General features: G+C 34.4%; 2 protein-coding genes across 10 annotated transcripts in view; both read left to right on the top strand.

Moving 5' to 3' along the window:
- The window catches only part of Dip2 (disco-interacting protein 2), a 35,390-nt gene extending 21,939 nt beyond the window's left edge, over positions 1-13,451 (top strand). For 6 of the 7 annotated variants that reach the window (XM_083092433.1, XM_083092432.1, XM_083092426.1 and 3 more), the window contains 12 exons: positions 194-388; positions 1,107-1,611; positions 1,726-2,062; positions 2,241-3,054; positions 3,128-3,558; positions 3,695-3,926; positions 6,552-6,682; positions 6,804-7,190; positions 7,250-7,585; positions 7,667-7,963; positions 8,043-8,599; positions 8,764-13,451. In XM_083092433.1, the coding sequence (XP_082948559.1) occupies positions 194-388; positions 1,107-1,611; positions 1,726-2,062; positions 2,241-3,054; positions 3,128-3,558; positions 3,695-3,926; positions 6,552-6,682; positions 6,804-7,190; positions 7,250-7,585; positions 7,667-7,963; positions 8,043-8,599; positions 8,764-9,016 (4,475 nt within the window). In that variant the 3' untranslated portion in view covers positions 9,017-13,451. The remainder of the gene's footprint in view (positions 1-193; positions 389-1,106; positions 1,612-1,725; positions 2,063-2,240; positions 3,055-3,127; positions 3,559-3,694; positions 3,927-6,551; positions 6,683-6,803; positions 7,191-7,249; positions 7,586-7,666; positions 7,964-8,042; positions 8,600-8,763) is intronic. The other variant, XM_083092427.1, reaches the window with a different exon arrangement.
- A 4,552-nt stretch (positions 13,452-18,003) lies between these two features.
- The window catches only part of Ae2 (anion exchange protein Ae2), a 30,255-nt gene continuing 24,973 nt past the window's right edge, over positions 18,004-23,285 (top strand). For 2 of the 3 annotated variants that reach the window (XM_083092300.1, XM_083092299.1), the window contains exon 1: positions 18,004-18,370. The gene's annotated coding sequence lies outside the window, so the exon portion shown is untranslated. Of the gene's footprint in view, positions 18,371-19,270; positions 19,546-23,285 lie in introns of those variants that run through there. The other variant, XM_083092301.1, reaches the window with a different exon arrangement.

Here is a 23,285-nt window from a genome sequence, read left to right as displayed (position 1 = left end):
AATCTTAACTCAATTTTCTTCAACCTTTCCATGTTTCTCTTAGCATTTTATTTTCACAAACCTTCCACATATATGCGTGCGCATACGCTACAAGAATGTTGAGATCATCAGTAATATAAAAGCGAGAGTAAAATCGAGTGCTTTGTCACCCGCCTTCGTCATTCGTCCAACTAATCGGTTCCTATGTATTTAGAGGTGCGCCAGGAAGCAGTGCAGCAGGCTTTGGCAGCGATGCAGGGGCGGCCAAAACCGTCCTTGCCGATGCCATCGAAGAGAACTTCTGTGATGGCCAGGAGCCCTGACCGGGAGAGACGCGACAGCGGTGAATCCAGTAGCGATGAGGACAGCGTTGTCACCGAGGAGAGCCCTGGCGCAGGTGGTCCGACCGGTAAATATTTATTTTACTCCCTTTATCCGGCTACATGTCGGAAGTGAATATAAACGATTCGAGAATTATATCTATGAAAAGTTTTGTAAAAATTACTTTTTCAATGAAATCAGTGAATTAAGCAGAACACTAATCGAACAACAATGTGACATAATCGTAAATATGATTTTATTCATTTATTCTTTCTCGTACAAAAAGAAGGGAAGATACTATCAAGCACTGCATATGTGCTGTACACAGAAAAAAAGGACATTCTTGTTTTGAAAATATATTTAGTTTTAACATGGAAATCTTGAAATGAGATTATATTGTGTTAATTAAAGAAAAATATAATTGCTTGAATAATTGCTTACTTGAATGAAGTCATTTTACACAGTTCAATCAAGAAAAATATATTCTTATGATTTAAGACTTAATTTTCTTGAATGGAAAAGAAACAATGTTAGATAAAAAATAACATTTTTAAATCAAAGATTATAATTTTCTTAAGTCTAAAGTAGAATTAAATAATTATATATTCTTGAGATGACAATTACAATATTAAAATAAGACTATAATATTGTTAAAATTTACAATTATTAAGTTCTTCTAAGAAGATTATAAATTGTTGCATATATATACGAAAACAATAAACGCGTTAGTTTAAGTATATAAGTTTTGATTTGACACTTATTTTTTTTCTGTGTTAACTATTAATAAATGATCATCGATACCGTAGGTACCGGTCTTTCGGATACCAGCAGTACTGGCTCTGCCCGCGATACTCCACCACCGCCGAGACCACCGGCGAGAAGGCCACCCGGTGCAGATATCACCGATATTGCCGAGTATACACCGCATGCCTATTGTAACATCCAACCGCCAGACGTGACTCACGTGACAAGTAACACCCCGGTCGGCCAGCAGCAATCGGCAACGCGTCGACCTGGCGCCGACCGGGTCAATCGCTATGCGCACGTGGTCGAGGATCAGAATAATACCGGCACCACTGGCCGCTGGAAGGTTTCCGCCAAGATCCAGCAGTTATTGAACACGTTAAAACGACCGAAGCGTCGGCCGCTACCTGAGTTCTACGAAGACGATGACATCGAGCTAGAGATCGCCGCAAATCCGAAGGATCCGAATGCTCCTAAACCCGAGGGTGGTTCCATGACGTCGGCGATTGGCGAAATATTATCGGTGCCATCCGGCCTGCCGCGATCTCTTGAAGCCGCGATTCAGAGGTGAGCTACGATCGAAGAATAGTGTCATAACAATTTGTGATTGATTTAAGACTAAACCTGGATTTACAGAGATTCAGCGTTCGATATAAGAATTAATTTATTATATATCTGCAGGTACGGCTCGGCGTCGTATAAAGCACCTGTAGCCACTGTCTTAGACCCTAATGGCAAACTTTGCGTAACGCTCACGTATGGGAAACTGCTCAGTCGTTCCCACAAAATCGCCTATACTCTACTGAATAAGGCTCTAAGTCGCGGTGGCGATTGTTGCCTAAAACCCGGCGACAGAATCGCCCTAGTTTATCCAAATAACGATCCGATCAGCTTCATGTGCGCTTTTTACGGCTGTTTGCAAGCCGGTATTGTACCGGTGCCCATCGAAGTTCCTCTGACCCGACGTGATGCGGGTTCTCAACAGATTGGTTTCCTCCTGGGAAGCTGCGGAATTCAGGTATGCCTTATGTCACCTTATTTGCCGATCAACATTCTATTCTATGTTTGCATGTCCAATTAACTGTACAGCTTTGCGAGTTACATTAGTCTATTAATGTTACGTAATTACATACGTAATCGTAATAGTTCTCCAGATTTTAAGAATAACAGTATTTATATATCTTGATATTTTTCAGGTGGCGCTGACCAGTGAAGCGTGTTTAAAGGGTCTGCCAAAAACGGCAGCCGGTGAGGTGGTGGCCTTTAAAGGTTGGCCGAAATTGCATTGGTTTGTTACCGAGCATCTGGGCAAGACGCCTAAAGATTGGTTATCTCCACCGCGACTCACTGACGACACACCCGCGTATATCGAATACACCACTGACAAAGACGGCTCTGTGATGGGTGTGACCATTACTAGAGCGGCGATGATGGCTCACTGCCGCGCTCTTACGCAGGCTTGCGGCTACACCGAAGGCGAGAATGCCGTTTGCGTGCTGGATTTCAAACGGGAAGTTGGCCTTTGGCACAGCACTCTGACCAGTGTGCTGAATGGCATGCACGTTATCTTTATCCCATATGCCTTGATGAAAGTCAATCCCGCCAGTTGGATGCAGATGATCACAAAGCATCGCGCAAGCGTTGCCGTCGTGAAGTCACGAGATCTCCACTGGGGTTTGCTTGCCACTAAAGATCATAAGGATGTCTCCTTGGCATCTTTAAGGCTGTTACTCGTAGCGGACGGCGCGAATCCCTGGTCACTATCATCCTGCGATCAGTTTCTCTCGGTATTTCAATCCAAGGGACTTAGGCCAGACGCTGTTTGTCCTTGTGCCTCTTCCAGTGAAGCCCTTACAGTCTCAGTAAGAAGGCCAGGACGCGCAGGAGTGAATGCGACTGGTCGTGGAGTTCTTTCCATGTCCGGGTTGAGTTACGGAGTTGTCAGAGTAGATCAGGAGAATTCTCTTACATCATTGACGCTGCAGGATTGCGGACAAGTAATGCCTGGAAGTGAGTCAATCGTTTATGCAAGTCGCATTTATATAATTCATTTTTAATGATTTTTTGTCCTTGTATTTTTTAGGTATAGTAGTCGTTATTAAAATGGAAGGACAACCGTCCATTTGTAAGACGGATGAAGTCGGTGAGATTTGCGTACATAGCGCGGCGACCGGTAGCCAATATTGGGGCTTACAAGGACTTACTAACAACACTTTCAAAGTATCGCCTTTACAAGCTGATGGTACTGCCTTGGGCGATGTAGAATACACGCGATCAGGCTTGTTGGGTTTTCTCGGTCCTGGTGGACTCGTTTTCGTTTGCGGATCACGCGACGGTCTCATGACAGTGACCGGCAGGAAACATAATGCTGACGACATTATTGCCACCGTGTTGGCAGTCGAGCCGATGAAATTTATCTATCGCGGTAGAATCGCCGTTTTCAGTGTGAGGGTCCTCAGAGACGAGAGGATATGCGTCGTTGCCGAACAACGGCCTGATTGTAGCGAGGAAGAGGTATGTTTTGAAAATTGAATGCTATTTTATTTATAAGGCGGAGGATGAAGAAAGAATTCTATTTTATTTCCTAATAAATATCGCGCTTACTGGAAATTGACTTGGACATATTTTAAAAGTTTGTTATTTCATCTAGAGCTTCCAATGGATGTCTCGAGTACTGCAAGCAGTCGACTCGATCCACGCTGTGGGAATATATTGCCTTGCCTTGGTGCCACCCAATTATTTGCCCAAAACGCCATTAGGCGGTATTCATCTATCGGAGACGAAACGCCGCTTTCTCGAAGGTGCTCTGCATCCAGCGAACGTGCTACTTTGCCCTCATACCTGTGTCACCAACTTGCCGAAGCCGCGCGAAGTTCATTCAGGTAAGTAAAGCTAAATTTATCAATGAGTATTGTATTTTTTGAAATTCTTTTGAGCAGGTGAACTTAAATAAATTTCAAAAATTATCCTTAAAAAATGCTATGTGCTTGTTTAAAAAGTTGCAAAGAAATGTATTTCTTTAAAGTATATTTTATTTTCGAAGTTATTGTACATAAAGTGCTGCTTTATCTAAAAAGTTGTAAAAAAATATATTATTTTAATATATAGGATATCCACCAAAAACAAGATAATTATCTCTTTAATTCAGATGATAAAAGAATATTTCAAACTTAATTTAAATGATTTTGAAAGGCGAATGTGATACAAAGAAAATTTTCTTTTAAAGTCATTTTTTTAATGGAAATATATAGTTAAATAGAAATATATAGTTCTTTCTTTTGCATATTGCCAATTGTAGTTAACTAGATTTGTGGTTAATTAGATCAGAAAAATGTTAGGAAATTGAGATTCCTTAAATAAACATTTTTACATTAGAACTTTGCAAATTATGTTCTGCTTATATTGCATGTAGAGCCATAATAAATATTTTTTTGTTATATAATTGAAATTCAATACAAATATTCGGTAATTTCATTCACCATTCTAAAATATTTTCAATTAAACTATAAATCTAAGATTAAAGACATGAAATCATAATTGGTCACATTTAATATTAAATATTTTATGAATCAAGATAATGTACACATTTTTTTTAATTGCACTATGTATGAATGACCGTACAGCGAAAGAAAATGAGTGTGCTTGAGTGAGTATAAAAAAAGAAAGAAAGACAGAGAGAGAGAGAAAGAGTGAGAGAGAGAGAGAGAAAAAAAATAATAAAAAATGAGAGAAATATTCGTTAGAATTTTAATTAGCATATCAAGATGGATTTCTCATACATCTATACAAAATCTATATAAAATTGATAAACTTAGAAATTTGATCCACATGATATAATATCCTTGTATATACGTACATGAGTAATTATTTATATTAATGAACACACATTTCTGATGTTGAGCTTGATAATTATAATTAAAATATTGCGATTAACATTTGCTTATGTCTTAATCGGAGCCTTGTACAAGTTTTTATCTATTTATGTAAATATGAAAAATGCAATGTGGTGAATGGATAAGTCTCATATAACTTTATATGCGAAATAAAATTTATGCCACATTATCTTTGAAACAACATCTATAATTAGACGGTTCTACATAAACTTACAATCTTTCACGCGAATCGTAATCCATGTCTGTTGTTTTTGATATGAAAAGATAATAATAAGACCTTGCTTCGCGTGAAAAGTTGCAAACATACTATGAATTATACTTTGTTAAGTTAGACTTCGTTTCACATCGTAAATACAAAATATGAAGTAGATATCGCTTTCTCGTAAAACATTACAAACTCATTTTATTATATAACTATTAATATCCGATTTGTACCGAAAGTATCGATTAGTATGAAGTAAAGGAAAACTGTAAATTTATGAAAAATTGTCTAATTATAGACTTCGTACCGAAAATATCAGCCAACATGGATTAGACTTCACGTAAAAACCTGTGTAGCCTTTCACTTCACCAATATTCACATATTGCATTTTTAACATTTATATAAATACATAAAAAATGATACGAGACTACTGATTAAAACAAAAGCAAATGTTAATCAGTACTTTATTATACATATTAAGATCAAGATCACCAAAAATATTGTTCGTTAATGTAAATAATTATCCATGAAAGTAATTATCACAAAGTAGGTATATCAAAATCATAAAGTTTGTTTTTTAATTCATTTGTGTGTGTTATATAACGTTTATTTAATAATAGATATATGAAATAAATTGCTATATATTATAAGAATTTTTGAACGATAAAATACAACGTATATATATGTCTTTTTCGAAATACTATTTAGATATTGTGTGGTTCAACAATATTATAAATCTTTCCAAAAAATATTTGAGAGCCACAACTATCTCGCGAAATATTTGTGATTAAGTTCGAACGAAAAGTCTTATATATTTTTAGTTAATAAGTTTTTGACACAGTTAATTACGCTTAGCATGCTATTCGATTTAATAATCCCTCTTTCTTTTGTCTGAATTCCGAACATTGTCGTATCCTAATTAAGTGCAAGTATAATTGAATCTCAGTAACTGATAAAAAGATAAGTTCTGTTCTTTTATTTTAGTTATATTTATTATTAAAGCTTTTTGTTATTATTTTAGTCATTTTTATTATTAAAGCTTTTTGTTATTCTTTTTTTGCTAGAATTTAACGCTTTTCTTTTGCACTTTGTTGTTTACTTCTACATCAATAATTTTAATGTATGATGCAATCAATCTGGCATCAATAATCAACCTGGACTTATACAATCCAATAAAGAAAAAATTCGGGGATTTTCAAGCATCCATGGATTCAAAGTAAATCCGCGTTAAAACACGAATAGACCTGGAATGGAAGGCCCATGCGAACGCGTATTACTGGCTCCGATGGCAAAATCCAAATTGTTCTAGTTTTGATTTTCCGGCCTCAGTCAGGGAAGAGTGTGTGAGCTACTTCATTATCGGGTTGAGTGTTTGTGTTGGTTTACTAACGGAATGGTGCGGGGGCGTGTAGCGGGGGATTCTGTTGCAGATGTCGGTCCGGCTAGTGTTATGGTGGGAAATATTGTCCAGGGCAACCGATTAGCCTCGGCGCAAGGACGAGACATGGGTGTCTTAGACGAGGATAGCGATAATGCCAAAAAAGTTCGTATAAATCTGATAAAAATAACATTTAATTTTAGAAAAACTTTAATTCCTTCTTCTCATGTATAGAATTTGTATCAATATGCATTATATATTTTATAATATCTCATCGTTTGTGCAGTACCAATTCATCTCTGAAATTTTACGGTGGCGCGCTGTTAGCACTTCGGACCATGTGATATTTTCATCGTTAAATGCAAAAGGTGCTGTGGCCACTTCATTGTCCTGCTCGCAGCTGCACAAGAAGGCCGAGAGGATCGGGAATTTGCTTCTAGATCGAGGCAGAATCAATACCGGAGATCATGTGGCGCTCATCTTTCCACCCGGTACCGATCTGATATGTGCATTTTATGGCTGCTTGTACGTAGGCGCAGTGCCGGTAACTATCAGGCCACCCCATCCGCAAAACCTTCAGACAACTTTGCCGACCGTTCGCATGATCGTGGACGTCAGTAAATCCATTCTCGTGTTGACCAACCAAAACATCCTCAAGTTGCTCAAGACAAAGGTAACTGAAAATGCTCATTTAGGTAAGCGAAAGTATTATCGATTGGCATTGTCTTGTAGGAGGCGAATAACGTGGTCGAGGTAAAGAGTTGGCCAATAATCTTGGATATGGATGACATGCCAAAGAAGAAACTGCCGGTCATGTATCGGGCGCCTACCGCGGAAATGCTGGCCTATCTGGACTTCAGCGTTTCGACGACAGGAATGCTCGCCGGTATCAAGATGTCTCATGCGGCGGTGACTTCGTTGTGCCGTGCTATGAAGTTAGCGTGCGAACTCTATCCTTCCAGACACATTGCTCTCTGTCTAGATCCATATTCAGGCCTTGGTTTTGCATTGTGGTGTCTTAGCAGTATATATAGTGGACATCACTCCATATTAATACCACCATCTGAGGTAATTTCTTGTGGCAAAGACGTTTTTATCTTCGGTTCCAATGATTGCTTCAAATTGATGGTTTTATTAATTGATGGTCAGGTGGAAGCCAATCCCGCGCTCTGGTTATCAGCAGTCAGCCAATCTCGAGTAAGAGATACGTTCTGCTCATATGGTGTCATGGAGTTGTGCACCAAGGGACTCGGCTCCTCAGTTCATGCACTCAAAGCACGAGGAGTCAGCCTTGCATGCGTGAGGACGTGTGTTGTTGTCGCTGAGGAAAGACCACGAATAGCATTAACGACGAGTTTTAGCAAACTATTTTCCGCCCTAGGCTTGAGTCCGCGCGCGGTTTCCACTTCGTTTGGCTGTCGAGTAAACACTGCCATTTGCTTACAGGTAAGATTGATTAGTGGAGTTGATCCCTTCAGTTTGTAAATCATTTATAAATCGCTACTTTGTCAATTTTGTTGAATAGGGGGCATCCAGCCCGGAGCCTTCGACAGTCTACGTGGATCTCCGCGCGTTACGTAACGATCGAGTATCCTTGGTAGAACGCGGTAGTCCGCATTCTTTGTGCTTGATGGAATCGGGCAAGTTGTTACCCGGCGTAAAAGTGATCATTGCGAATCCCGAGACGAAAGGTCAATGCGGTGACTCGCATCTAGGCGAGATCTGGGTGCAATCGGCGCATAACGCGAGCGGTTACTTCACAATCTATGGTGATGAGAGCGATTACGCTGATCATTTCAACGCGCGGCTGGTTACTGGTAACACGAACGAGGTCTACGCGAGGACTGGCTATCTCGGCTTCTTAAGGAGGACCGAAAGCGTTCAGCAATCGGTGATCAGCGATGTGCCTGGTGATACCACTAACCCGACCGAAGCCGATCTCGTATCAAATGATCCGGAATTGCATGATGCTGTGTTCGTTGTCGGTGCTCTCGATGAGGCCATACTATTGCGGGGTATGCGCTACCATCCAATAGACATCGAAAACAGTGTCATGCGATGTCACAAGAAAATCGCGGAATGGTAAGTTCTTTTTAAATCTCTTCCTCTTAAATCTTATTTGTATTTTTACTTTATCTCTTTTCATAATAATGTCGTTCGATAATCCTGTATTCTGAATACTTCTCTTAATTGTATTGACGGTTCGTTATTAATCGAAAATTTGTTATCGTGTTTCTTTTTTCCAGTGCCGTATTCACATGGACCAATCTCCTAGTGGTAGTGGTAGAATTGGACGGTAGTGAAAGCGAAGCTCTCGATCTCGTGGCTTTAGTAACGAGCGCTGTGCTCGAGGAACATCATTTGGTGGTCGGCGTAGTGGTTGTAGTGGACCCCGGTGTGGTGCCCATCAATTCGCGTGGTGAGAAGCAACGGATGCATCTGCGCGACGGTTTCCTCGCGGACCAACTCGATCCCATCTATGTGGCGTACAATATGTGAACGAATGTGCAAGAGAAGGTTCTCACTCCCTTCGTATTCCGCCCTCCTCCCCATCGACGTTTTTTATCCAACGTGCCGAGAGTGCAATGGAATTCCATTCGCTCCACGTACGACGATAGAATGAGTGATCTTTGCGAAAATTTAGCTAATAAAAATATCTTATTCTCGTTTATTTTCCTTTTTTATTTTATTCTTGGTTTTTTAAAGAGGATTTTGAATTATTTGGATCGTGTATATATAAATTCTACTTTAGAGTTTCTAAGAATTCGAAGTTTGGTTTTATAGATTTTTTCTCAATCCAACAAATTTTTATACGAATATGTACTTACTGGCAGCTTACTTTTAATCAGTTACCTGCACACAAAAATCCATTATTAAAGCGAATAACTTGACATAAAGCATAAATAAATGAAATACGAATAAATATTTCGATAGATGGAGTTGTACTGTGTGTCAAAGAACGTTAATACACACACTCCAGCAATGTGAACATCATCGACAAAACGTACATGTGTGTAAACTTGAAATATTTTTAAAAAGTTTAACTTGCCGCAAATTGTCCCTTGGAAACTGATTAAATTGAAAAATCAGTATCGTATTATATGCACATATATGACACACGATATGATAGAATAATTGATGACAAATCATAAGATCATCGATGATATAAGTGAAATCATAAATTTACAATTATGACATCATTCAGTTTTTATAAATAAATATTAATTCATCGCTGAAATATTCACTATATATCTTTTGACCATTGATAATTTTATGATTCTTTCGAAACTTCAATAACATAGCATAGATCTAAATTTCATTATTTGATTCTTGCAGTTTTGCGAAGTAAAAAGCGCACGAAAATTTTGGTTTATTAGACCGAAACACGCACAATATCTCGCAATTTTGTATTTAAAGCCAAAGTACTATATGTATAACATGCAACACACGTCTTTTTACATTAGCTGTAAATTCCACTGCGAAGAACAAGAGAACTTTTCTCATTGATATTGAGGAATAACAAAGAGTTTCGTCGCAATGGTGATTTGACGATTTATGATTAATCATTCACAATCGTTTTTACGTTTTTTAATTGAATCTTTTTTTCTAATTTACTAGAAAAGTCGAACTTCAAATTACAAATTTATTTGGAATTTAATTGGTCAATACAATTCTGCCCCAATCTCTGCACAAACAAGTATATAACTAGCTCGCATGTAAGGATGTAGATACGTTGCGACATTAAAGCTGCCAAGCATACAGTTTTGTTTTCTTTTTTTATTTATACAGATTTAAAAAAAACGAAAATGTTAAATGGCGCATATTTTACTAGCCTATATATGTAGATGTAAAGATGAGATTTTTTAGAAACGATTTTAGTAAAAAGAAAGATGTATTAAGATATAATTGAAAGTTTAACACACGCAGAGATTTAGTATTAACATTTTGTACAAAAATACATCTCAACAGTTTTATACATGAACGACGAAACTCTTATAATAATAATTCTTATAATAATATAAATAGTTAGTGAAGATTCCTGAACTTTGTCTAGAAACGTCTAGAAACGTTGAAAGTTGTGTGATCCAAAAATAGTGTGATTGCGATTGTTTTCCCTCGGAAAGACTTTTTTACTTACGAATATATATACAAAAAGTTGCGTGTTGATAATTCTCTAATTTTATATTCTAATTTTTTAATGTAGTGCGGCATAAAACACATATTGTTGCGATAACTTGCGAAGTTCGATTATAATAATCACATGTGCATTTTTCGTGCGTAAAAGATTAGTTAAATATCGTGGACATTAACTGATTAAAAAAAAAGAAACTAGATTTTCTTATCGATATAGACTTCAGTCCAAAAATTTTAGTCATCGTATGCGTATCCTTTTTTAATTGTTAACTCGACTGAATTTAATTCCATTCAAAATAAGATTCCGAGAAAAATTTAATTTTGAATTAATTTAGCCATTATATTTACCTATTAGTCCGTGACACTTGTACGAAAACACAATGGAGCGTTTACAAACGATTAGTAAACGCGAAGTATTATCGATAAGCGACAACTTGGTCAGTGCAATATACGCATAGTGATTTATAATCCCTTGCGGATTAATCGTACCGCAAATTTTCAATGGTTATTTACAGGCAGCTTTTTCATAAATACGTAATATGAGAAAAAAGCGTTTCTTTCTCTGTTCCTTCTCTTTCTCTTCCTTTTCCTCATTCTTCTTTTCCTTCCTCTTTCTTTTTTTCCCATTCTTTCTGCCTCCCTTTTTTTTATTTTTCCTTGCCTGTTTCATCTTTTCCCTTTTTTTCTCTCTTTTTTTTATTTTGAAAGATCCGTTAGTTCATTCTGACTCTTTTATATTTGCTTATTCTTATTTTTTTCTTTTCCTCTCATTGTTAAGTTATCGTGCCATGTTATCTTGTGTTAATTTCTGCACTTTTACGCATGGAAAAATGCACGCGCCTGTAAATAGCTATGTTTATATATGCTCGGTTGCACTGACAACCTCGGTTAATTAACTGTCATTAAAATGTTACATCATTTCGTTTTTTGTCTTAAGTCCTAATTTATTGCAATTATGATATTACAATACAATTATAAACAAAGAAATGTTATAAATTAACGGTATAGTTATTCAACACCTTAATTAACCAGTTAATCATAATTGATCTCATCTTGCTCTCTCATCAATCTTTTTCTCTTCTTTCCTTTTTCCTTTTCTCTTTCTCATTTTTTTTCTCATTTCTTTTTTTCCTCCCTCTTTTTCTCTCTTCTCTCTCTTTCTCTTTTTCTTTTGTTAATGACATTCTTTTAGAAATTTGTAGATGATATTTTTTTTAAAAATTTATTTAAAAAATTTATGGTTAATTGACATGTTAGTGCAACTGATGCTTAAATAACAATAGAATTTATTAAACTGATTCAGCTTTTACGCGGAAAAAATTAAACTTTACTTTCTTTATTTATCAGCATACAAGAAAACAATTAAAAATTTTTTTATTGGTTTATTATTGATTTAAGCATAAATTTTTTCGAATTTTGCGATGCAGATGCGTTACAGCATTGTTTTGAAACTCAAAGATTGACTCCTTAATTTTTTGTGAAAAATATAGTTTTCTTAAAAGAAGGAAATATTATATGAAAATATAATTACGAAACATTATTCCTGCGAGATATTAGATTGAAATAGAAATATTCTATTTTAAAACCAAATAATTTTTCATGAACGATTCTGAATTTTAAGATTTTTTTTCTATGTCAAGTTTATTATACGATAATGTCGATCAATTTTTTTTCTTTGTACGTGAATGAAGAATGTAATAGATGCCTCCCGAGGAAAGTAAGAATGTGCAATGAATAACTTTACATTGGACGACGAACGATTGTTATAACTACATATATAATGTCGATTAATGATAGGTCCATTACATCCAATAACATTTGGATTTAGAAATATCCGAATCCTTTGATTTTTTATTTCACGGATGTATGTGTACTAAAAAGAATGCTGTCAGACACACATGAAAAATACAAATAATATGCTGCGTTAAGGGATTAATAGTATTTTACCATTTATACATGATCGTCGAGGAAACGATGGGAGATTATTTCTGTCAAATGCATTTAATTTTAAGATCGATCTATCCTCGGTCAGAAAAAGGAGATGTTAAACCTGGCCGAGATTAAGCATATATTTGCCATGCGATATAAATAATCAATTATATTAAAATTGCAGTACAGATAATTGACCGCGATTGATTGATTGCATATTATATAGTTATTATGCAATCAGCAACGAAATTTCATATTAAAATTTTATGTGCCACTACGCAAAATATAAATATTACGATTTAAAAAAATTATATATATATAAAATTATTGTTATCATTATTATTTTTGTGTCTATCTCATCGGACAAGCATAATGATGTATCAGAGGGAAAGAATTTGACTTGTTCTCAATTTAAGGATCTTTGCACAGTCTTATTAGCGGGTTCAGAGGATATGCGTGAATGCCTGCGTGCATATGTAAGAGATGACTTGCTTGTATTATGTGTATAAATGTTGATAATTAGTTAATAGAAATGTGTGACATGTCGGGATGTGTCGCGCGGATCCGCAGATCTACGTAGGACGCAGGATCCCTCAATCCCCAAGCTACAATTCTAGAAATCGAATCTAGAGCCGATCCTTCAATCGGCATATATCTAGACCAGCACAAGGCTGTGTATATACAATGCCCTGCGTTAGAATTTATTAAGGTATAGTTTGTACGTTAAACTATATATATATATAATATTATCATCATCATCATTATCATCTTTATTATTATTATTGCGAATAATATAATGATCATTGTCTTAATCAAGCCGATAGTATCATCATGCCTCATGTATATCATATTAAAAACGAACATATTAATACTCGCGTGTTCGTACCTGAAATGTTCAATCCTTTCTATGATCCATGCACTTTCCGATCTTAAATTGTTCTCAAGGACGAGAATCGATGTGAAGAAATTTGCGTATTCCTCTGCAAAAGCATTTCTAAAAAAAAAATAATTCGATAAAACTAAATATTTCATCAAATTTTCGTTGTAGATATATTAAATCTTGCTATTGTAAATTATACTTGTTTTATAGTGATTTTCTATTTTTAGTAACAGAATTGATTTTATTATCTGGCGGACTTCATTAAAGCTTCTAGTTATTATTGATGTTATGTTGTATTAGAAGCGAGAAATATGAGTTTTATTCTTAAGTAAAATATTTTGAAATAAATAAGTTTTTTTTAAATCAAATTTCTTGTATTCAATAATCTGGATTGGTAAAATATGCCGAAAACTGTTTTGATTCGTGAATTAATAAGTTCATCAATTGTAAGGTTCATGTTCAGATTTTGTTGAAAATATAGAACATGTGTGAAATTATATAATCATTTATTAATGCAGGATAAAAAAAAAGTTTTTAACATATTTTTCTAATCCATATTATCGAACACGTGGTTTCATTTAAAAAAACTTATTAATTTTACGATGTATTTTTCTCTCGCAAGAATACGAAACTCGTATGATTTTTCGCTCTTGACATTATTAACAATTAAATATAATTGTAATGAGAATACAGGACCTTTAATCAGTTAATGTAAACGCGATTTACATATCGAAGTATAAAATTATAATTCAAATTGTTACAAAAATCAATCGTAAAAACTCGTTTGTTGTCTATCACATTTTGGCTGATTATTAATATAATTGCATATTTTCCAACATTGATCGAATAACTTTCTCATTATTGATCCTCAAGATCAAGAGACACGATCTTGCATCAAGTATAAATAACAATGTGGCATTTAATTTTTAATCCTTTGAGGACGACAAACATATATGTATACATTTAGAATTTTTTTTCAAAAGAGATGACAAACATTTATATAAATCTTTAACTTTAATCAATAAATGTAGCATTTTTTCATATTTTTCACTTCTCTCAAAATTTGAAGTTTTTTGAAAATGAAATTAATTTGATGATTTTCAAGAATTCAATTAATCAGAAAAATTTTCAATTAACATGTGAAATCAATTGGGACCGGAAGGAGAACAAATGCAGGAAAACACTTATTGATAGATATTTTCCTTTCTTTCATTCACTCGAAAATAACGAAGATGTATCGTTTCTAGGTAGTATCTTTCAATTCAATTTAAGAAAAGAAAAGGATTAAGATATGAATGTGATGTTGATCTCTGTATAACCGATTGCTTCGAGTATCATATTAAAGCAATCATGCTGATTGCTTTAACTAGTTTTTTATCAAAACTACATTTACTTTCATTAAACAAAAATACTTTTTATAAATTTTATAAAAATTTGATTAAAAAAAAAGTATCCGTCCTCAAAGGGTTAACAGAATGCGTCGGATTAATTCGAATTTGCGGTGAATTTTACAAATCGAGTACTTTTCCTCTTTCTACCCTCTCCTCCCCCCTTTCTCTTTTCACAGCACGATATAAAGGCAGGCCGATAAAACGCGCCCCGTTACGTTGATCCCACAGAATTTGCATAAATGCATATGCAGCTTACAAAGTAGGACCATTCTGAATATACTTGTTGCGAACCGGTGCATGCATATGCGATCAGCATAATACAGCATGAACTGGTAATCTGCATATACCCATTGATAGTGCAAGATGACGAGTGAAAAAGGACAAAAAAATGGGATAAACGGATCTCCGAGCGTGCCGCGGCGATGTATATTCATTAAAAGTTGTCGGCGGGGAGAGAGAATTCGACTTCTCTCTCGGTCTCGATTCCACGACCGACCCAATTTTGCGCGCTCGCCGTCATAAAGAAATTGATTGACGTAGTACGCCGGAGAATCGTCAAAATTGTGCCCGACAATGCGATCGTGGCACGAACGTCCGCGGCAATGAACGCATGCTTTCTCTTTTCTCGTTTGATAAAAAAAAAAAAAAATATTCTGCAGAGCTAGCGTTGCGTTTCTTTATCGTCCCATAATACATAACACGGTGACTAATCGAGGCGATCAATATTTAGAGCGGTTCGATTTTTATGTATTTTTCTTTCGTCCGCGAGCAATTTGCAGATAAAAGCTTCGAATATATTCTCAAGTGTTTCTTCTCTCTCTTCTGCGTGTTTATATCATAACATGTGTCTATAGTCTGTATATAAATATCCTCGTCTCCTTTTCCTCTTTTTTTTTATATGCAGTTTGATTTAATTAATATTTCTACAGCTACTTTGTTCTATTATGAGGAAAAAAAGAGAGATTGAAGACAACTTTAAATGAAAACATTTTCATATTTTCATCTTATTCTAAAAGATTTTAATAAAATCTACAGAAACTTTTGGTTTGCGAGAAACATGTAAATTAAAACTTATAAATTAACAGAGGAAAAGGAAAAGACACGGACAAACAAGTATGCAAACATCGAAAAAATAATTGATTTATTTGGATTAAATAAAATATCATTCAATATTATGTATCAAATTTTGATTTTAAATATCACACATTCATAGAAAAGTAACTAATTATCAAAATATAATTATTTCGAATTAATATCATGGTGGGATACGCAAGATTTGACTAAATCACGTGGAAAAGTGGCATATTTGTTCAAATTTTCACCGCTGGAAAAAAAGAAGTCTGCTTTGGTTACCATGATAACAAAAATTTTAAACTTTTTGATATAAATTTTTTTAAGTGATACACAATACAATTACTTTCATAATAAAAATAGTCACTTAATCGATAATCTCTGCATCTAGTTAGAATTAATTTGATATAATTAATATTTCTATAGTTGTTTTGTTCTATTACGAGAAAGAAAAGATTGAAAGCAACTTTTATTTTAAACGAAAACATATATATTTTCTTCTTATTCCAACAAAATTTTGATAAAATAATAAGATGAAAATATTTAAGTGTATTGGTTTGTAAAAAATATATATAAATAAAGAAAAAAAACAGGAACAATCAAATATTACAGAATCGACAGAGCTATTTATCTTTTTGAATAGTATATACAAATTTTTTCTCTCTCATGGAAAATCGTACTTTTTTAGTAATTGTATCTTTTTTATCAAAATGCGATATGTCAATAAACTCTCGAATGCAGGGACTCGTGCGGATTGCATATAGGACGATTCAATTAAAAAGAAAAAAAAGAAAACAGTTTTAGTAAAATTCGAAAGTTGAATTTGATTTCTCGAAACTCTGGAGAGTCACGATTTTAAGTAATTGTATTTTTTCTATCAAAATGCGATCTGTCAATAAACTCTCAAATGCAGGGACTCGTGCGGATTGCATATAGGACGATTCAATTAAAAAGAAAAAAAAGAAAACAGTTTTAGTAAAATTCGAACGTAAAGTTGAATTTGGTTTCTCGAAGCTCTGGCGAGTCATGATTTCAAATAATTGTATTTTTTCTATCAAAATGCGATCTGTCAATAAACTCTCGAATGCAGGGACTCATGCGGATTGAATATAGGACGATTAAAAAAAAAGAAAATAGTTTTAGTAAAATTCAAACGGAAAGTTGAATTTGGTTTCTCGAGGCTCTGGCGAATCAAGATTTTAAGTAATTGTATTTTTTCTATCAAAATGCGATGTGTCAATAAACCCTCAAATACAGGAACTCGTGCGGATTGCATATAGGACAATTCGATTAAAAAGAAAAAGAAAAAAAACAGTTTTAGTAAAATTTGAAAGTTGAATTTGGTTTCTCGAGGCTCTGGCGAATCAAGATTTTAAGTAATTGTATTTTTTCTATCAAAATGCGATCTGTCAATAAACTCTCGAATGCAGGGACTCATGCGGATTGAATATAGGACGATTAAAAAAAAGAAAAAAAAGAAAATAGTTTTAGTAAAATTTAAACGGAAAGTTGAATTTGGTTTCTCGAGGCTCTGGAGAATCAAGATTTTAAGTAATTGTATTTTTTCTATCAAAATGCGATGTGTCAATAAACCCTCAAATACAGGAACTCGTGCGGATTGCATATAGGACAATTCGATTAAAAAGAAAAAGAAAAAAAACAGTTTTAGTAAAATTCGAACGGAAAGTTGAATTTGGTTTCTCGAGGCTCTGGCGAGTCACGATTTTAAATAATTGTATTTTTTCTATCAAAATGCGATCTGTCAATAAATTCTCGAATACAGGAACTCATGCGGATTGAATATAGAACGATTCGATTAAAAAAAAAAAAGACAAAAAACAGTTAATAAAATTCGAACGAAAAGTCGAATTTGGTTTCTCGTGGTGAGTAACGATTTGAAAAAGACCACGACATCGGCGCGCAAACGAGCCCGCTTGGGGGCAACTTGGCTCGGTTCGCGCGATTGGCTGGCTCTGGCCGGTCAAACAGAAATTCAGTTCCCGCTCTACTCTTGTCTCCCGGTCACCTACGGTTAATATCGGCGTACGGTGAACGGAGCGGGCAAATGAGCGAGCGAGCGAGCGAGCGAGACGGACGGAGCCGGGTTTCCCATGGGAAGAGCCGAACGTTCCGAACTGGTCATCAGTTTGTCAGCGGCGCCGCTCTCGCGCGCATGATCACCGCGCGCGCAAACGTATCTTCCGTGTGTGCCCGTGCACATAACGTTGTTAGATACACTGTAAACATATACACGCGTATGTCACATCCGTCTCCGTAAAAGCCGGCGGACGGTGAGACGCTGAGAAAGCGGAGCGCGAAGGCGGAAAGGCCGGGGCCGGAATCGTGCCAGGAGAGCGGACTCTCGTGGTCCGGTCGTGGCAGCTCGAGCAGCCACGACGCCGTTGCCCGCGCGAGTGGTGCGCGTCCAACGATCGATTCGGAGCATAGGTACGTACATATATGACTCGTGTCACACAATAGATCGCGTGTGCCTGGATCATTTTCGCCGGAAATAACAATGGCGAGCGCGAACCGGAGTAGCGGACCCTCCTGCTCCGCGTCGCCCATTTCTCCGATCTCTCGCGACAGTTTATGCCAGCTTATTTCGCCGGTTGGAGAAAGAGGCGCGAGAATCGTATATATCTTGAAAATCTAGAAAGTACGACACTTTCTTGTCAACTCGAACGCGATGCACACTTTTCTCCTATTGAGCGTAAGGGAAGAATAAAATTATACAAAAATACCTTCTCTCCAAATATAAAGACCGAGCTATATATTTTGACAGCGTTCGAGCGGTTTATTGCGGTGTGAAAAATTACACGCGTCGTAATAAAATTAAATTATCGCTTCTGTTTATTGCTCGTTTATACGTTTGTCGCGTCGATTGAATATCGATTTTTCATATTAATGAATCAACGCGGGCAAGCGCAATTTTTTTTGTTACGCGCGAGAAGAATCACCGCTTATTGTTTCACAGAGATCGACGAGCAGGATACGCATATTTGGGTCCTGCGTCAGCACGATTTCTCTGGAATGCGATAACATAACTGAGACTATAGAAATACATCGGTCAGCACGATAACGTGCATAGATAAGAAAGCTTTTTTGCGAATTAAAGGAACGATAACGAAGCGAAAATACATGCATACACACATATGTACCCGAATACACGTAATACATAATTCTGACACGTAAGGAGAGATCCGCGCCAACGTTCAAAATTAGATCGGCTAATAAGCGAAATAAGACACAGAAGGGAAAATTCGCGTCGAATGAAAATAGCTTAAAATTGTTAGAACGAGAAATAAGGACCAGGGAATAGACGGTTCGCAATTTATTTATTTTCGGATTGCGAAAGTGGTTCGTCACGTTTTCTTTCTATATACATGGCCTGGCATTCTCGAATACATTATACTACTTTTTCCCTTGTCATATGCATGCTTGTCCGCCGATATTACATTAGCTCCGGGACAATCGTGATTGATGAAGCAGACCGTTAGCTCATATCGAAATAGCGTAATAATAGTTATAATTAGATGTGCTGTTTCTATCGTTGACGGAAGATGGGATTTTCGGATTATTTAAAGTGCGAAATGTGACCTAGAGGGAACACTTTTATCATAGTAAGTTTATAATAAATTATATCAAAGTAATTTTATAATAAATTAGTCTTTTAATTAATGCGGACAAAAAGAATTCTTTTACTTGGCACAAGCTTCTACGAAATAAAAACATTAAGTATTTATTAAAAATTATCGGAAGTTGCTTGTTTCGCTTTCAATAATAAATGATTCATAAATCTCAGAATATCAATTTACGATCGTACCGAAGCTTGTTCAGGAACGATCGATTTGATATAAAATGAATGAGCTTCATTATTTATTGCCCGATGGTTTAGTCAAATTTTTTACACGCAATCTATAGTTCAATTTCAATCGTTTCATCGATATGTGTATAATTTTTGTATTGTCTAACAAGGTTATTACTTTTATCGTTTCTTTTAAATATCAGCAAATCTGAAATAATTTAAAGATAATATTTAATTAATTTTTTAAAGATAATATTTGAAGAATAAAAATATTCCTTTCGGAGATAATATATTTGAATAATTCTTTGATAATTACCCGCAAAGATCTATATAATCCAAGATACACTTTACAAAAATATTTTAATCAATTACATATTAATTTACATAATTAAAAGTATCTCATCTTATGTAAATTTTTCAAGATCAATGTAATATAATAATTTATACAAAATTATACATATTATCATTTTATTTTTTTACAGTATAAAAAAATTCCCAATTAGTTATAATTCCGAAATCAATTTTATCATGCAAAAATTTCTATCTTGTTAAAAGAAAAATTATTAATTATTATTTTTAAAAGAAAGAGAAGTAATTTTTTTATAACCATTTTTTTATTAACCTCATAAGTGTTTAATCGTCTTTTAAACTCGTTATAATGATTGACTTCTTTTATATTTGTCGTTTGTTGATAATTATTAACAAGCTTTCATTATGTGATATACTTTTATTGTTAATGCAAAACATTTGTGCCGATACACGAATGTGTTTTATTTACGATACAAATGATTTATTGATGAATTAATGATAATAAGCAACCACTACGACACTTAACCCAGGACATTTAAATTTATTTGTACATTTTTATAAAGCATTTCTTGATTTGTTTACAATAAATTTTTTGTTCAGATAACAGTATTATTTACAAGATTATAACATAATAATCGTCATCGTCGTATACATGTCTACTTTCCTCTGACTTATAAGGATATACGTAAAAATCGCGATTTTTAATTTAAAATTTTTTACAAACTATGCAAACAAATTTTAACTGCAAATATATTATAGTACACAAAGAATATAGAAAAAAATAATATTCAATTTTAATTCGTATTTGCACATTAAGATGAACAATCTCCTTAAGACACGTTGTAATCTTGATGACTCTCTTTATGACTCATAAAATCCGTCAAGAAGCTTCTGCTGAAGCTTTCTTTCTTTTCGGAAATGGTCAGCATCATCGCTGTCATTTTTCGTTTGGTCATGGCTCACTTAAAATATCGCGATTATCAAAGTTTGCAGCTTTGATTATCAGGTTATCGAAGTCACGAGACGGTCTCGCATTCAATGAGCTTAATCGCACACGCGACGTCTCGTGACGATGAATCATCGTCCTAGCGTACGTTGAGCACCACGGAGAGACACCACGTCCTCGTTCCCCATACGGGATTTCGGCCGCCGATCAATTTGCATAATTCCGAAAGCGAAATATAAGCGACTAGATTTTTAAGGAGCAGAAATATATCCTTTCGCGAAAGAAACTTCCAAGTTAATTTTTTTAATATGAAGGAAAAATTCATTTTTCCATTTTTTTAAATATACAATTATAGAGAGTCACATGATCAATAAAAAACGGCAATATATGCTAAATATAATATATATATATATATATATATATATATATATATATATATATATATATATATATATATTATATTTAGCATCATGAATGTCTTCCACTTGGAGATATCTACGTTCATTTTGAACGCATTATTTTCAAATATTTACATCACGACTATTGATTCGATAATTTCCTAACAATTAGTTGACAACTGTTTGATATATTAAATGCAAGGTTAACAGAATATAATTTTTGTCATGTTTCTTGTTTGGTCATAACATTGCTAATTCTTCCGAGAGCCAACAGAGTAATGATGCATGAATATCTAAATGCATTCGACCTGAAAATAACTATGTCTGTTCAAACGTGAACGCATTTTGTGATATCGAGGGTATACATGGTGTGAGAAATGCCTTAACGTATGATTTTGCACGTATTGAAATGCACGTGTCTCGTCTCTGTACATTTGTGTGTAACTGTTAATCATTCGAGAGATGGTAACGCTATTTTAAAAGGCAAAATAAAATTATTATAAAGAAATTATTATTTTATTATTATTAATTTTTTAAATAATTGCTATCATTAATCATTATTATTTCTTATTTTTCATATAACCAATAATCATTATGTCATTATAAAAATGAATTACGTGTACCGATAATGATATGCATGAAAATTACGTGTCAAGATATTATTATCACATCCTCTGTAGATCTACATTACACAGAGTGTTTCTAAAGTAACTATCTGTTTTGTAAAATAATAGGAATTATAACAAAACATATTAAAAAAATGTATATAAACAAAATATATATTTTATGAAGCTAATTTAATTACTTTCTATGTGGCCATTTATGTATATATAATATCTCTATAGATCTCAAAGAAATCAAATGTTTCCGCGAAATGCACATTCAAACATTACAAGTATTATCTTTTGAACTTCAATACAATTTTAGTACGATTTTGAATCAGCTTTTTAATTCTTCTTCGATACATGATGTCAGGAATGTCTTTATATGTGAGATTAAGCGCATTTTTGAAGCAACATATTCGCGAACCAAGCGCATTTTGTTCCTTACACAAGAATTTTTCTCAGAGTAATTTCATTTAAAAAATTGACGAAACACACGTTCCATTACACACATGTCAGTTATATTGTTCGTTATTTATCATAACGGGTGTTTCGACAAGTGATTTATTACGCGCGACTTCCGCAAGAATTCATAAAACTCAATTTACTACTATCAATTTACTTTAAATACCGTCATTATTGTTATCGTCAATGAAAGTAATTTTTAATTTTATCCGCGTAATTTAATGTCTGCCAAACGTCTACTTCTTCGATAAAAATCCTAAGAGAACGCACGTATATATAATGTGACGTCATTTGATATAAGTCAATATTTAAAAAAATATTTATGTAGTATTTAAAGGGATTGATATAATAAAATGATTTATATATATGAAGAAAAAGTAAATTGTCCATACACATTCATTACATTTCACTACAATTCACATTTTACATTTAGTCTTATAATATAATAACGAATACATGTGAAGATATATAAAAACAAAAGGATAGCTTTTGTTCTTCGATTTTATACTTCGATTATATTCAAGTGAATTTCTTTTTAATAAAACTTCACATGTCATTCACGTAACTTTATTTGAAATCCCGTATCTTGCACATTCTTTTATTTATTATATACTTGAAATACAAAAAATTAGTATTGACAAGTAATAAAATGCGAGATAAATAGTTGCAGTAAATATAGAAAATATAGAATAAATTTCTTGTAATTATGTATTGTCTTTAATGATTTGTACAGAACAATCAAGAAAAATTGGATGGTTAAAAGAAGAAAAAAAAAACGAGAGACGACGCGCGTAGTAATTTTGATGATTGTCTAATGTGAGCAGCATGTTAATTG

This window comes from Camponotus vicinus, unplaced genomic scaffold (assembly GCF_025532165.1).
Source record: "Camponotus vicinus isolate PSW18456_S1 unplaced genomic scaffold, iyCamVici1.0 SCAF_2, whole genome shotgun sequence".
In the NCBI taxonomy this organism is placed as follows: domain Eukaryota; kingdom Metazoa; phylum Arthropoda; class Insecta; order Hymenoptera; family Formicidae; genus Camponotus; species Camponotus vicinus.
This window is presented reverse-complemented; position numbering and strand designations above follow the sequence as displayed.